Genomic DNA, 15340 nt, shown 5'->3' on the forward strand with positions numbered 1-15340 from the left:
TCCTTAAGAAATTCTCTCTCGATTGCGCTCAACAAAATCAGCATGATCGGTGGCGTAATTATAAATAATTTACTGCAAGATCAGATATACTGTTTCTGGCCAACGAAAGAATTTTCAGTCGTTTCATATTCGACAGATCAGGTAATTCTTCAATCGCATTGGAATACAAATAAAGTTTTTCCATCGATTCATTTTTCCCCAATGACGTTACGTTCTGGAAGTGAATGCAAAAAATTGTTCGTTCAAATGAGAGAGGACGTTGCGGTTTTTTAATCAAAATGATTTATAACGAAAAGTCAATTTTATGTAACTGATGATTTAGCGTTACCTGTAATTTGCATTCGACGATCCACAATTCTTTGAGATTATTCAATTCGTCGATTCCATCGAGGGAGATAATTTCCGATTGGCCGATGACAATCACCGTTTGTAAACTTTGTTGCATAACCAAAAAGTCACTTTTCAACCGGAACGAATCGTAAAAAACATTCAGTTCGTAATTCGTGTCCAATTTTGTATTCTTTTTTCGTCTTTCTCTAAAAAATTTTTTAAACACTCGATGCTTGCCGATTTTTTTCATCTACTTTATTTAATGAATTTTTCAACGTCAAACGTCAAACGTCAAACCTATAAGAATCTTTTCGATACAATGACTACGGAGTTTTTCAAAAAACCTTTTCGAGTAACAATACTTGTGAATAAAAAAAATGACACTCGCGTGAATATTGAATAAAAAAATAATAATTAATAGGAATATAAAACAATCAGAATTGTCTGACGAAAAATGTTTAATATTAGTTTATTTTTCGACATTTTAGGATGTATGGACAATTATTACATAATAATTTTATATAATGAGATATTTTCTCTTAGTGGTAGTTTGTAAGGTTTCGACTTGTGTTTAACGTTTTTTGTTCCTTATTTCATTTTTATTTTTTTTTTCCTTTTTCGTTCGTATGTTTACTTTTTGTTATCTTCATTCCAAAATCTTACAGATCCCCATCACTCCATCACGACCCAACTGAATTAATCGTCGAACTAGAAATGAAACATGAAATACGTGCGCTCTTGTTCAGTTAATCGTCAATAAAACTTCATTGTTATTTTTGTTGTTGTTGTTGTTGTTGTTGCTTCTCCTTCATTGTTTCCTTCTTTTTTATCTCCCTTCGATCATTATCAATATTATAATCATTATATTACCATTAATTATTATAATTACGATATAACACTATAATTAATTTTTTTCTTGTTTCTTTAGTTAATGATTTTTGTTTTAAATTCATTCATAATGATAGAAAGTACGATACGACGCCGTGTAATAGCGAATATTGTTCGGTTGAACTGTCAATCCGATTTCTTGTGAACACCCACGCACACACACGTACACACCCGCATACGCACCCACGCATACAGGCACACGTACACACACTCGTACACACATGCGCACACCGCGTCGCGACACGTTAAAGTCTTTGTTTTAATTTATGTGTTTTCTTTTTTTCTTTTAATTTTTTATTTTCAATTATTTTTTTCGGAGAGTTCACGACCCGAAAAGGTGGCAAAATTCTTTGACCTTGAAGCTTCTCTCCGTGCGATTGTTATTTTATTTCTATAAAGCCCCAAATTCAACCCCCTCGCATCAACATCACTCCTGGATCAACGATTCCCGATGCCTCGAAACGGAAAAAAAAAAAAGAAGTTTTCTCTTTACTCCGGAAATCAGAAGAATCGAGGGTGTTCACACGGTTGGGGCAGAATGGCACACACTCATTTTCGATACGCGATTGGCAAGATTCGAGGACTTGATAATTGGATTTAAAAAATATGAAAATTCTACACAATTTTTCAAAGACAAATGCTCGACGAATAGACTCTTCGAAATGATCACACGAATTAACAGATACGTCAAGACTCAAATAATTGGGACAAATTTAAGCAGTGTAACTCATCGAAAAAATCCGTGAGAACTCAAGTATTTGGGGTTCTTAAAAATTCGCACTTTAACATTTTCGAAATCTGTTAATATCCGCGATAAAATTTACAATCACGTTATATTCCGGTTATATATATATATGCACTACGTTGACGCAGTTTTTGTTCCCTTTGGTGGTGTGTCTCAGGTAACGAAAAAAAATGACCAAACAAGTTCGGGAACTGACGCTTAAAATTGAAAGAAAAAAAAACGAAACTATCGCAGCTGCCCGATTAAAGCTCAGCCTTGTATGAATGATATTTAAAAAACTATAATCTCCTTAATAAGAAAAGTCAATGAAACATGGAATTTTGCCACCTCTCTCGCGCACAATACTTTTTCGCATTCAGAGCTCGACTCCAGTTCTCGCCTTTCATTAAAAATCTCTTCGACTTGGCGAACCAGCCACAATATACTTTACATACGCGAAACGTTAGCTTTCGTCTTCTCCATCAAAATGAATAGATAAAATAACAGCGCGAATCGTCAGGATTAAAAATAAAAATAGCGACGTTTTAAAGTGAGGAAATATAAAGAAGAAAAAAATCAATCGAATCGAATGATGTGTACAAAATTCGTGCTGACTTCTTCGAGTGTGCGTGTAAGATTTATTTTTCAATGCGCATTTATGCTTCCGCTTGGGCTATGTGACTAGAAACACAAATATGTTCGACTTACATAGAATAATAATGAAGTAGTAATAGTAATAAAATATTTGATGACCCACTCCGGTCTTTCTGCGTTAAATTATTAACTATTCTGTTGAACAATATGGCAACCTCGATGACGCATTAAAAGTAAGAGTAAAATTAATAATACTAGAGATATTGTTCGTTTCGTTTTTCCCCTTTCTCTCTCTCTCTCTCTCTCTCTCCTCTCTCCCCACTCTCTTCGCGTTTTCTTCCACTCAATTATCATAAGTGGGCAATAGAAACGAAAAACGAAGAAAAAAGTGAAACGAGAGAGTGAAGTGTAGAGATTCAAGGTTAGAAATCTCATGTACGTGATTGAACTGACTTTGGGAAAGAAAAGTAATAGAATGTAATTGTACACGATACTGGCATGGAGCTTAAACATTAATTAATATGGCGTTACGATCACAAGTTCATCGGGAATCTCGTTTGAAAAAAAGGTTTATGAAAAAGCGTATCCACGTGCTTATATGGTCGTTTTTACAATTGTTCTGTTTTTCGTTTGTTTTTCTTTCATTCTCAATTCATAGAGACTTTGAAAGATTTTGACAAATCGAGAGGCGCGCAGGGAAACGAGCAACGATGAAAGAGCCAAAAATTTCCAAGGCAAACGTAATCGAATGGTTTTCGACTAAAAGCGTTAGGCAACAAGCTATTTATTTAATTTGAACGTTCGAAATCAGCTTCACTCTCACCATTGTTTTCTTGTTTGTCTACATTTTATCTGATAAATCGATAGCGAGATTGTTTCAGCAAACGATCCTGGCACACTTTAGTTTTTTTTTTTTTTTTTTATTTTTTTTTTTATTTAATATTCTTTGTTCCTCGTTTTGCTTTTATAATCGAAGCTTTTCGTATCTACGCCTTCCTGTTCGTCACGCGCTTAATCTCACAACATTGTACACATATATACTTGAACAATGCTCGCCAAATATACACACAGAAACATATCACTTATACTCTCATTTTTTTTTAGATTTTTGTTTACATTTAATTTGTTATTTTTCATTTTTCCTCTTTTCTTCCCTTTTTCATAAGAATAACGCGGTGATTTTCGGTAGACTCTTACAAATATACTCTTACTTCGATCTATCAATGATTTTTTCGTTTCACTTTTATCGAGTTTTCTCAATCGACACGTTATTTTTTGTAGTTTCTTGTTTCTTTTTATTTTTCTTTTTGTTTGTTTGTTTTTTTTTCGTTTCCTGAATTTCTTTCTTTCTCGCTCTCTCCTCCCTCTTCCTTAGTCTCCGTGTCAGTAATCCTTTCTCGTGTTTTTCAGGCTCGTAACATTTCGCTGTTTCTAGCACTTGAAAAAATCCTCATAATGTCCCGTTTCGATGGTCGAGTAAATAAGAATTTTTATACGATTTATCGATTTGTTGCGTCGCCACATCGACTTTTGGTGGAAAGGCCTCGATCGAATGGTCAACGATCGATTTATACGGTGTCTTATTATTTTTAATTGTGTTCCTGTTTATTTATCATTTTTTTATTCATCGCCCTCGGCGATTGAGAACGTTTTTGGCTTTTGTTTCTAAAATCTTTTCCCTATTTTCGTATTCGAAAATTTCCTCGAGTGTTCGTCAGTGGTTTTTTCACGATTGGGTCTCGACAAGCAAATGAAAAAATGATGTTTTTACTATTTAAAGAGAGAGAGAAAGCGAGAATCAAATATTAAAAATGCGGTTGTGCGCGATAATTGTTTCCTTCGTCGACGTAACCTCTTTGCTTTTTTTATCGTTTTATTCCACATTTCGAATTATCGTAGAAGTTTCACACATTTGTTCACAGTGAAAAATCTTTCATTCCAGCAAGAATTTCCATTCTTCCGATTTGACACAAAAAATTTTCCTCCAACAGCTTCTGATAACCGCGAGGATACTGAAACCAGTACAAATTCTTTCAAAAGAACGATTCGCTTTCATAAAAAAATATGTGATTAAGAATGAGGCTCATTCGAAGTACACGAGAGTGTATTCACACAAAATTCGGCACATGCGCGTCCCCATTTTTTCATGCGAAATTATTGACAGAAAAGGAGTAAGGAATTCAAGACTTCTCAACTATCAACTAAATGAGAAATGTGGTTTGCAGACTTAATTTTGGAAATAAGTTTCAGCCCGGAGTCTGAAAAGCTTAATCAAGCTAAGCGCGGAAGGAGAAATGAAAGAGAAACGGAAACAAACATCAAGCCGACAGATAAAAACACAATTTGAAAAAGAGAGCTCAATTTAAACAATAAAAAAGACTTTAAGAGCCCTGTGCTCGTATTTCATTTCGCTGAGTACACACGACGTGTAATGAAAACTGAACAGCAAATATCGTCGAGCACTACGAGTCCTCGATACTTGTGTTCGAGCCCTAGTCAAGAGCGTTTCATTGGAACAAAATTTTTCGCCGTCATTATCATAAAAAATCGTAGATTCTGGAATTTCGAAAATGTCAAGATTTCTTCAACTTCTCATGTCAAATCACAAAGTACCGGAATTATGACAAAATAAATTTTCCCCGAAGAAAAAAATGCGTAAAAAATCGGTTCGAATTGACTCGGAGAAAAAAAAAGCAAAGAATAGTATTATGGACGTAGAAAAATTAGAATGAGCGACTGAAAGAAATGAAAAATGTAGAAAAATACGTATTTTTATGATATTTCACGTTCGTGGAGTAGTGGACGCGCCTCGTTACCAACGAATATTCCTCATCGTGTGTGTGTGCGCGCGCATGAGTGTGAATGTATTTTGTCGCGTTTGAATGATTTTTTGGTTCTCACTAATTTTGTTTCCTTTTCTTTTCAATTTCAAACTTTACGCGACGAAATAAGTCCACGTAAGAAATCAGCCACGTTACATTAGGAGAGCGCCGTAGCCATGCGTGTGTGCGTTTATAAAGAACGATTGTGAAGTTTCGACAAATAACAAAAAAGCAATATCGATTAAAAAATTCTCGTACAATGTAAAAAAGATTGATTAAAAATGTTTTCGATCGAAGGCTCCCGATTGAATCCATTTTTTGTAAACGGGAATGGGCGTGATTCGAAGAAAAAGAAAAAATCGATGGTTTCAATGTAAAAAGTGGTGATAACGTTAATAAATAATCATGAGAAGAAGAAAGAAATTCTCTACCAAACTTTCCAATGCGTTTACACTATCATCATATTCGTTTCTTTTTTTTCTTTTGTTCTTAATGGAAAAACAAAAATTAAGAAATAATTGAAGAAATATGTAAATTATTGTTTTTTCATTCGAAAAATGCCCAACTCCGACATGGAATAATTTAATTTTCGTCGTAACAACGCTTGTGCTCTTTTGACTTTTGTCGCTTACCATCGAAAAACCTATATACCTAGTATATATATATGTATATATATATATATATATCGATTTGTTATTATAATAATCACGAAAATGCATCTTTGGATTCGAACCATAATTTCTCCCACGCAGTATGAAATATAAAGTTCGAGAGGATCTTTTTCATTCTCATTAGGATGCGAGGCAATAGAAAAAAAAAATAATAGAAATTGAAGAAGATCGGTGTGTGAACTCGGCAACGAATGAACCATTTTTTTTGAGACCGCGGAGTAGTCTTTTTCATTTTTCTCGATAATTGGATTGGCGTTTATTGCGCCGTGCTTTTTTTCGTTCTCGATGGTTTGTTTCTTATTTTTGTAATTCGCCTTGAACGAGGCCGGAGAAAAAGAAGAGTTTCGAAAGGAAACTCGTCGATGACAAAGACCTCCGGTGCAGCAAAATTTATGCCCCCCCCCCCCCCCACCCCGCCCTTTTTCACCCTATTTTTCATCCGTTCCTTCAACGCTGTGCTTTTTCTTCCTTCTTTCAAACTCATATTAATACGACGTAATTATAATCATAATAATAATGATAATAATAGTCTTCGAAATAATATTCTCAGTAGAGACCGCAACCGCGAAGATTGTTGGCTATAATAACGTCTGTTACGGCGTCGAAAACGAATTGTATGTTGTTCGTGTCGGTTGCGCAGGTCATGTGGCAGTAAATCTCCTTTGAGGCCGATTTGTTCTTCGCCTCGAATTGCGCCTGGATATACGACGCGGCTGGATTGTACTCCTGATTGCCTGTACGAATAAAGATTAACGATTATCAAAAAACTCATCGAAATATCCACATTTCGTATCATTAAGTTACTGTTTTTTTAATAAACATGCAGTATTTTTGACTTTTAAAGACGAATAAAGCACAAAAAATGTAAAATTAGTGACAGGTTCATGAAAAACGGACAAAGTATACATGAAAATTTAAGACTTACCGCCGTATTCGGGGAAGCAAATAGTGAGGGGTGATTTGCGAATTTTTTCTTCAAACAGATCCTTCTTATTGAGGAAAAGAATGATGGAGGTATCGGTGAACCATTTGTTGTTGCAAATAGAGTCGAATAGTTTCAAACTCTCTTGCATACGATTCTGCAATGAAAAAAGAAAACAGTTGATTCGATTGAAATACAATTGAACAAGCAATTTTGAATTGTTATGGAAAATTTGTCAGGTTGAAAAACTATGGCACTTGAAGTGTAAAATGCCTGCTCGTATCATCTGCGATAAAATGTGACTGGAATGCGAAAGAAAGAAATTGTAAAATCCATTGGTGCCTCAGTAATGTTAATTGTTTCGATAATTTCGTTCAATTATCACATTTGACACGAGAGCATGAATGGAAAAAGTTCTCTCGATTCGTCACGACGCTTTATTCACTCGTCTCGTCTCGTCTCTCATTCATGAGACAACGAAATTAAATAAAGGCGCTTTCTTCCCACGTGACCTGACCCTGGCAATTGAACCCTTTCGTTTTGCGTCTTCTACTCGCCTCTCGTTACTACTGTGAGATACATTTTTCCTCGATTATTCGCCCTTAATTCCTTCCTTCATTCATACCACGAACATTCTTTCATTCATTGGCTACCCACGATTTTAACACTTGTTTCAATGTGTCAAATACCATTTTATCGCTACTTGGAATATTATTCACGAATCGTCAGCAGCTTATTTTCTTTATGAAAATTTTCATATTCGTTTTTTTTTCATTTTCCATTGACTTTCATGGCTTTATCGTCATTTTTCTCCCTCATAAAAATTATTTTCGGACAATCTTACCGTGGTCTCATCCTCGTGAAGAACCTGATCGTACTCGGACATGGCAACGCAGAAAATGATCGCCGTTACGTCTTCGAAGCAATGTATCCATTTTTTACGCTCGCTCCTTTGGCCACCAACATCGAACAATCTTGAAGAGAGAGAGAAAAATGATCATTACTCGAAATATTCTGAAAGAGAAATAAACGGAAAAATTGCAAATACTCTTTGCTCCAAAATTCATGAAATTTCGATCGTTACTCTTGCATTAAAAAAAAAGTTGTGCGTCCATGATTGTGGGGCGTCATGGACTACTTGAAACTTCAATTAACCAAAAACCAAGCAGTCAGTTTATTTGCCATAAATTTTCATTTCGATGACCACAGAGATGAACGAAAAATTCAAAAAAATTTATCATAAAGTTGTTGACGAAGAAGAGCAAGATTTATTTTGTCGTAGATGGATGTCGTACGTAATTAATGAATCATGTTGCTCGCCAGAAAAGACTCGTTGGTATACTGACAGTGAGTCGAGAGGAAAGAGGGGGTGAAGGAAACATGAAATAGTGGGAGCTCGCTTTTAGATTGAAACAATGAGTAAGCGTGCATGAATTTCTCTGTCTCTTTGTACTGCTCTTTAGGTTATTATTCTACGTTACAATGTACTCATCGCGTTTAGTTTCCGGTTTACAAACAAGAAAAACTTGGCTCGGAACGCGCTCTCGTTGACTATTCCATAAATTCATTAAATAATTAGTGCATACACAGTCAGGTTTCAGAATTTGTGATTTTTTTCAAAACTTTACAAACTTGAACTCAAAGATGTTTCTTATCGAAGGATTGAAAAACAATTTCGAACAATGCTGCACACAAAAAATATTAAATCGTGAAAGAAAAAAGTAGCAAACGAAGTAATGCGAAAAAGATGAATTCCCTACGAGCTCGTGTGAATAATTCGTAGGATCGTGGAACCAAAAATAAGGCACGCAAAGCAATGCTCATGCCTCGTGTTTCTTCGAACTCAAAAACCCATAGTTAAGGTCGTGGCAACAATTCATTTGATTTCATATTTAATTTCGAGTGGCTAATCGAAGACTCACTTGAAATTAAGATTTTTAAATGAGAAGTGAACTTCTACGATTCCAGTCGTTTTTACTCGAGTTCTCAGGATGTCTTGTTCCGTTGGTTGGTAATCCCTCGCTCCTAATCGGTCAAGATCGTCGAGGAAACTGGAAAGAAACAAAAATAACCGAATTTAAAAACATTCTACCATTATCAATATTACCGCTAAAGCATGAATGTTGAAATTTAGACAGAATGAAAGACACAATTGAATGAGGATAGAACGTGAAAAATGTTTTGCCATCAATTTTAATCGTCCTTTTGTTACTGCAATATGTGAATGCAAATCAAAACTGTACACGCGGATAGTTTGAAACATAAAGTGATGCGGGCTCGACTTTGTTCGGTGCTTCGATAAAGAGAATGCGCAGCGATACAATGGAAAGTGGATATATTATTCTTATCAGGAATCGCCATTGGTTTTAAGGGGGTGGGTCGATGAACGACATTGACCTCTGTATTTCGATTATTATAATCAAACCCCAGGAGATTTTCCCAGTACGTATTTTCCCGAAAAAGCGCTTTATTCAAAGAAAAAACATACTCTGATTAAGGTAAATTTCGAAAAACAATATTCCACTGTAAAATTAGTTCAATTAATTTTTTCAAGATACTTTAGCACCGGAGAAAAACGAAAATAATATTTATTTCACCGGGATAAAGTCGAGGCGCCCAAATTCCATTGAAAACTTAATTCAGGGTCAATATCGCGGGGGTTAGCGTTTGGAGGCCGCAAAATATGCATTGCTGAGAGAGCTAAAAACGGATGGAGTGGACGAAAGAAGCTTTTGTGTGACAGTGAAAAAGGATTGTAGGAAATGAGTAGTTCGGTGTGTTGGCTCGTACAAATTCGTAGGGTACACGATTGCAACGTGTTTCGTGTACAAGTATGAAGGGGGTGCGGGGGCGAGCGGCCGATGGGGATGAGAAACGCGTGTGTGGGGCTGGGCGCGGTTCGCAACAAGTAGTCTGAGACAATAGCCTCGTTGCAAGGTCTTCGATGTTCGAAGCCAGCGAGCGCACGTAAGCTCGCTCTCTCTCTCTCAATCTCTTTCTGTGCTGAAAGGCAGTGCGATGCACACTTGGCTTGCACGAACCCTGAACTTGCGCCGGATTTATAGGGCTGGAAAAGCTCTCGCGCAGTATCGAACCGGTTCAGTGCTCCAAGTCCTTAGCGCGTTCACATGACACATGAAAATATGTGTGTGTGTGCATACTAACTGCGAGGACTGTGAACCAGTGGGCTCACCAAAGTACAAACGACCGCGTAGGAAACGAATTCACCTCGGTCGACTTAAATCCCAACCAAAATTACAACTCACACGATTCTCCAAATCTTTCGAAATGCTCCAAAACAGTTTTTTACCGGTTTCAAATAGAACAACATTAACACTACGATGAGCACATGACAAAGCACGTGCGCTCATTCAACTCGCTTGACCACGAGGTAAAATTATTTATATTTCGTTCCTATGATGGAAATCTACGCAGGCTTTCTATTCGTAGCGAGATGGACTCGTGATGCCACGATTTCCCAGACTACTATAGCCCATGAGATCCGTGTATGGTTCAAATATATGCTCGCACTCTGGATTCATGGAGACATAGGATCATCGAAGATCGAGAGAGGGAAGGAACCATGCGAGGGGAAGGGGGAGGGCTCAGAGTAATCGATATCACAGGTCTAGATTGGCCGAATTACAGCGTTATAGTCATGAACGATATTCGAATTTCGTACGAAAGTTGTGGACACAGGGAGTGGGTGAGAGGTCTCCTGGGTAAACAGGAGATCCATCGTAAGAGAAGTACTCGTATGGAGGTGTGTGCACGTCTATACATCTTGGTAAATGGACGGGAAAAGGATCCACGTGAATTGTAGAGAGCTTATAAAGAGCAAAACAACATTGGAATGGAAAGTACTTGCCTAAAAATGTTTGCGATTGAAAGGAAGTTCGAGAACTCAAATCTGTTTGAGAAACGTCGCATGCCTTTTGATAGGACCGGTTTGTCTGTATGTTAATTCAAGTTTTTCAACCTTTGAATATTTGTGGAGGACCCTCGAAAAATGAAATCGTATTCAAAATCGTTGGTTTCATGAGCTACGAGGATAAAGGTCAGAGCCAAAAGGGACAGTTTTTTCCTGAAGGATCGTCATAAATTTTTCAACTTTTCATACAACAGCCTTGTGAGGGGATGTACTTTTGGAAGGATTCCCTCGAAGGTACGCCGCAGGCTGGAGAAGGTCCAGGGTCGTCTGGTCCAGCGGATTTTATAACCACCTTTTGCAAACAAATATATACGTATTTGTGAAAAATGGACGAATCCGTTTGTTCCGGAGAAAATACGAGGGTGGAAGAAAATGCGCGGGCGCACGTCCCAGCAGAAGCCTGAACCGGCATGCGGCCAAACCCCTATTGCCGCTTGCCACGATCCGCCGCCATTCAACATCCCGGATCTCCCTTCGCCTACTTACAGAATCCGTTATTTTCGTTTTTTCATCAATTTTTCATCACACTCGCAATCTTATCGCTCTTGGGGTTTTTTTTTCAATGCGGAGGCAGTCTCGAAAATAGCTGAAGAGTGTACGACTCGCTGTGGAGATTCAACTTTTTTGGACTTTTAACTCAAACGTTTCCAATGTATTTTCAGAGATCACGGGGCCTCTGAAATCGAATGACGCTTTCGTCGCGAATGGTAAACAGGAGAAAAAGAGAAAGGTGTAGAAGAAAGGAATAAAATGGAAGAGGCCCGGGAAGCTTGACGACCGGGAAATCTTGCAAATCTTCCTGGGAATCTGCCGTTTAAAGGGAGCGAGAGAAAGGGAGGAAAAAGGGCGAGGGAGAGAGAATTTTCACCGAGAATCGTCGACGCAGAGGGGCGCCTACGAGAAACGTCGGCCATTTTCCTCAACCACGTGATACGGGCGTGGCGTGACGTCATGACCGATCAATACGACAAGAGAGAGAGAGAGGAACGAGAACGGGACAAACGAGCATGGACACTCTTCGCCACTCTCTCCGGACGCTCCACATTCTATGTACATATGCGAGAAGCTCGTATATACTGTTTTTTTCTTTACGGGCTAACCCCAACGGTCTTTTTCCCAACCCCTGTGGCCCAGCCGCAGAGATGTTCTGGCTTCTCTCAGGAGAACAGGCGGAAGCCGATTTTTCAAAATCTTAAAAAAAAGCACGCGTACCTATTCTCAACTGCTTCGAAAAGTGCTATTTTTGTTGAATATTTTGTAAAATTTGTCACTTTTTCGTTCCTCAAACTTGGAAATTTTATAAGTCGTGGAAAATCTTGTTGGAAACAAAATTGTGGACAAATAGGGGAAAAATGTGAACTTGTTTCACTAATGAAATCTCTGTTATTCGATATTTCGCAAAAAAACTAAATTATGCGATCGTAAAAGCGTGATTTATCGAAAAATTTACCACAATTTCATTACTAGAAGTAAAAAACGTGGGCCAACACGAGATTGCAATAACTCTTGTCATTTTCTGAGAGAAATTTGTCGGCAAAAACGTTCAAACCGCACGAGAGGGAACCGCAATGGATGCGGATAAAGCGAAAATGTGTTAAAATCGATTGGAAGGGTTGATGCAATTTTAATTGACCCCCACGCGCTCGTATCGCTGACAAACTTTGCAGAATAGTTATAAACGAAGTTGAATTTGCCTATGGATACTAAAATTTCGTAAAAACAGAGGATTTTAACAAACCAGTTCGCGTTTAAAGTGGTTTTGAGTGTATTCCATAACGTCACGTGCATGCGGGGGTTGCTGCTTATCGCTATCGACCTCGTCTATATATTTACGTATTTATATGAAGATAGCGTAACGTCACGGTTTGCCCGTTAATGCAAGACGCGATAAGTAATGAAGAAGCGGAGGATTTAATCTGATCTGGCGAACGAAAAAGATTGTCCGAAAAGGACGAAACTCAATCATCGAAGCGATTTTTAAATAGTTTTTGAAAAGTCGTTTATACGAAAGAGTTCACGATACGTTTTGTTCAAGCGTTTATTTTTTGAAGGTTCTGTTGAAAAGTTGGAGATTCGATTGAAACGAGTTTTGTAATGAGAGTTTCTTTTTTCGAGTATTTTAGGTCAGGTGTGTTCTCGTCGAGAGACCTTCAGCACCGGGGATTTAAATGTTCGGTGACTCGTTTTTTTTCAACTACGAGTGCAAGAGAGCGAGGAAAATGCGTAACCACTTTAGGTTGAAAGGTCAATTTACCTTGACCAGCTCAGACCCTTTTTCCACTCTGCTTTTCTCTTCTCCAGGCTTTCCTCTTTTTCTCCGTTCCATCTTCTCTCGTCAGCATCAACATACTTTTATACTCGTGCGGAGAGTTATTGAAAAAAAGGAAAAGAAGGAGAAAAAAGCCTTGAGGAAAATCCAGACGAGGCCAGAAGCTAAATATTTTTTCCCATATTTTTTCACCGCTCCTTCGATAAACTCGACATTTTCTTTTTACCCTTTTTTTATTTGCAATCCGTTTACTCGTTGTAGACCCTCCCATCGAACGGAATAACGATTCAGCCTCTTTTTTATTACGATTCAATCTATGTTGAAATTGCATCAATTTCTCTTCGTCGATCGATAAAATGATGACTTTATTTATTCGCTCAATTTTTTAGCTCCTTTTAGCACCGTTTCATTCGATCCTCAGACAAACCGTTCAAAAAACAAGTCTTTATCGATCGAATAGCGACTCACTATTTTGCCGAATCGTTTAATTGGTACTCGTTACTCCTGCCGAAACATTGTTGAACGCCGCTGTCAGCCCACAGCCTCTTCATCGCGGCGACAAGCTCTTCGCTGAACGATTCCGTATCCTCCATTCGCTGGATCACGTCGAAAACCATTTTCGCGTCCGTCTGTAAACGAATTTTCCAATATCAATACCCTTGTACCGTGAATCGATAATCGATCAGCGAAAATTCCGGTTCATTGAGTTTCAATGAAGCTCCATAAATTTTTCCATATTTTCACTTAAATTACCATAATTCCAATATCAAATCTCACATTTTAATACAAATTTGCAATTTCGCATTCGAAATATTTCGATTACGAAATCGTCCGGAGCTCAATGAAAAAAACATTATTGTGCGGTCGATTTTTATGTCATTTGGCTCGCCGCAGATCGACGAAACTTTCTGTTCCTCGAGTATTGTCATTCCAAGCATAAAACAAAAGAGTCGAAACCGCCATTTCAATTTTCCATTAAAACATATTATTCCTATGTGTATAGTTTTCGAATGAATACTTGAAACTTGAGAATTTGTTAAAAAAAAATTCACAATTTCTCAAAGGTTTGACGAGCAGTCAAAATTGATGGGAATCTGTGGATGTTCGAGAAAGAGGATGCGAATAATTATCGAATTATTCGGACCAATGACCGTCTCTGGGAACTGATCGTACGTAATATTCTGTGCGGCATAAAGTAAGAGGACTGAATGTGCGCTCAAAGTAAAAAAGTGCATACTGTGCTGTTCATTTTTTTCATCTCCGCTGGGCTTTTTTCATCTTCATTGCTCGTATTTTTATTTTTTCTTCTCTGTGGCTTTTTTTTCAAGTAACGAAGAGGCTGTTTGTATGTGTATATACGATTCGTTGACTAGTCATGTGAACATTCGAAGTGCGCTCCACTGAATGTGCTTCATTCATGAGATAATCGTTGAACCGTGGTAAACCACATCCACAATGGTACGCAATGTCTTCGAACCTTTCTATCTTTCTTTTGGGGGGGGGGGGGGGGGGACAAATTTACACACATGTTCCTACGTTAATCGATTACTGTGTGTCGTAACGACGTTACTTTCGTTTAACGTGTTCCGTAATCAACAAAAATTCCGTTGTCTACACTTTGTTTTTGAAAGTAAACAGTTTTCTTTGCCTTTTCGCATACACAAATTTCGATCCGTCTCGAATATTGTTTTCGGGCTTTGGTATTCGTTTGGTATTTAACGAAAAGTTGTCTCTCGAATCGATTTTTAAGCGAACAAATAAAAAAAAAAAAATCGTTTTCGAAAGTAAGCAAGTTTTGATGACTCTTCGTACTTTTTCATTGATATTGGAATCATTTGAAAAGTCTATTTTTGAAATTAGCTCCTTTTCGGAATTTGATATTATCGCACTTGCTACAAATTACTTGATTTTTGTTGCTTATCGATTTATTCGATTGTGAATTAGGAGTGAGTCGTTGAGGATTTTTTCCGAGGGAGGATAAAAATGGAGATGATTAAACTGTAATGTTGGAGAAAAGTTTGGACTCACCTCTCTCTCGTTCGACGAATAGCTGATACTCAAATTTGGCATTGCTCTCAGTATGGCGACTAGAGATTGTATCGTATTGCTATAAACGACGGGCCTATACTGCTTGAAGTCTTCCGGCGTGAATCCACTCTCGTGAATAATTCTAATCGGGGAAGAAAACA

General features: G+C 37.6%; 1 protein-coding gene across 4 annotated transcripts in view; it reads right to left on the minus strand.

Moving 5' to 3' along the window:
• Positions 1–783: 783 nt before the first annotated feature.
• Positions 784–15340, minus strand: part of Galphao (G protein alpha o subunit) — a 31745-nt gene continuing 17188 nt past the window's right edge. For all 4 annotated transcript variants that reach the window (XM_043421136.1, XM_043421135.1, XM_043421134.1 and 1 more), the window contains 6 exons: positions 15180–15321; positions 13620–13780; positions 8874–9002; positions 7796–7925; positions 6955–7108; positions 784–6763 (listed from right to left, as the gene is read on the minus strand). In XM_043421136.1, the coding sequence (XP_043277071.1) occupies positions 6576–6763; positions 6955–7108; positions 7796–7925; positions 8874–9002; positions 13620–13780; positions 15180–15321 (904 nt within the window). In that variant the 3' untranslated portion in view covers positions 784–6575. The remainder of the gene's footprint in view (positions 6764–6954; positions 7109–7795; positions 7926–8873; positions 9003–13619; positions 13781–15179; positions 15322–15340) is intronic.

The sequence above is a fragment of the Venturia canescens genome, chromosome 6 (genome assembly GCF_019457755.1).
Source record: "Venturia canescens isolate UGA chromosome 6, ASM1945775v1, whole genome shotgun sequence".
Lineage (NCBI taxonomy): Eukaryota > Metazoa > Arthropoda > Insecta > Hymenoptera > Ichneumonidae > Venturia > Venturia canescens.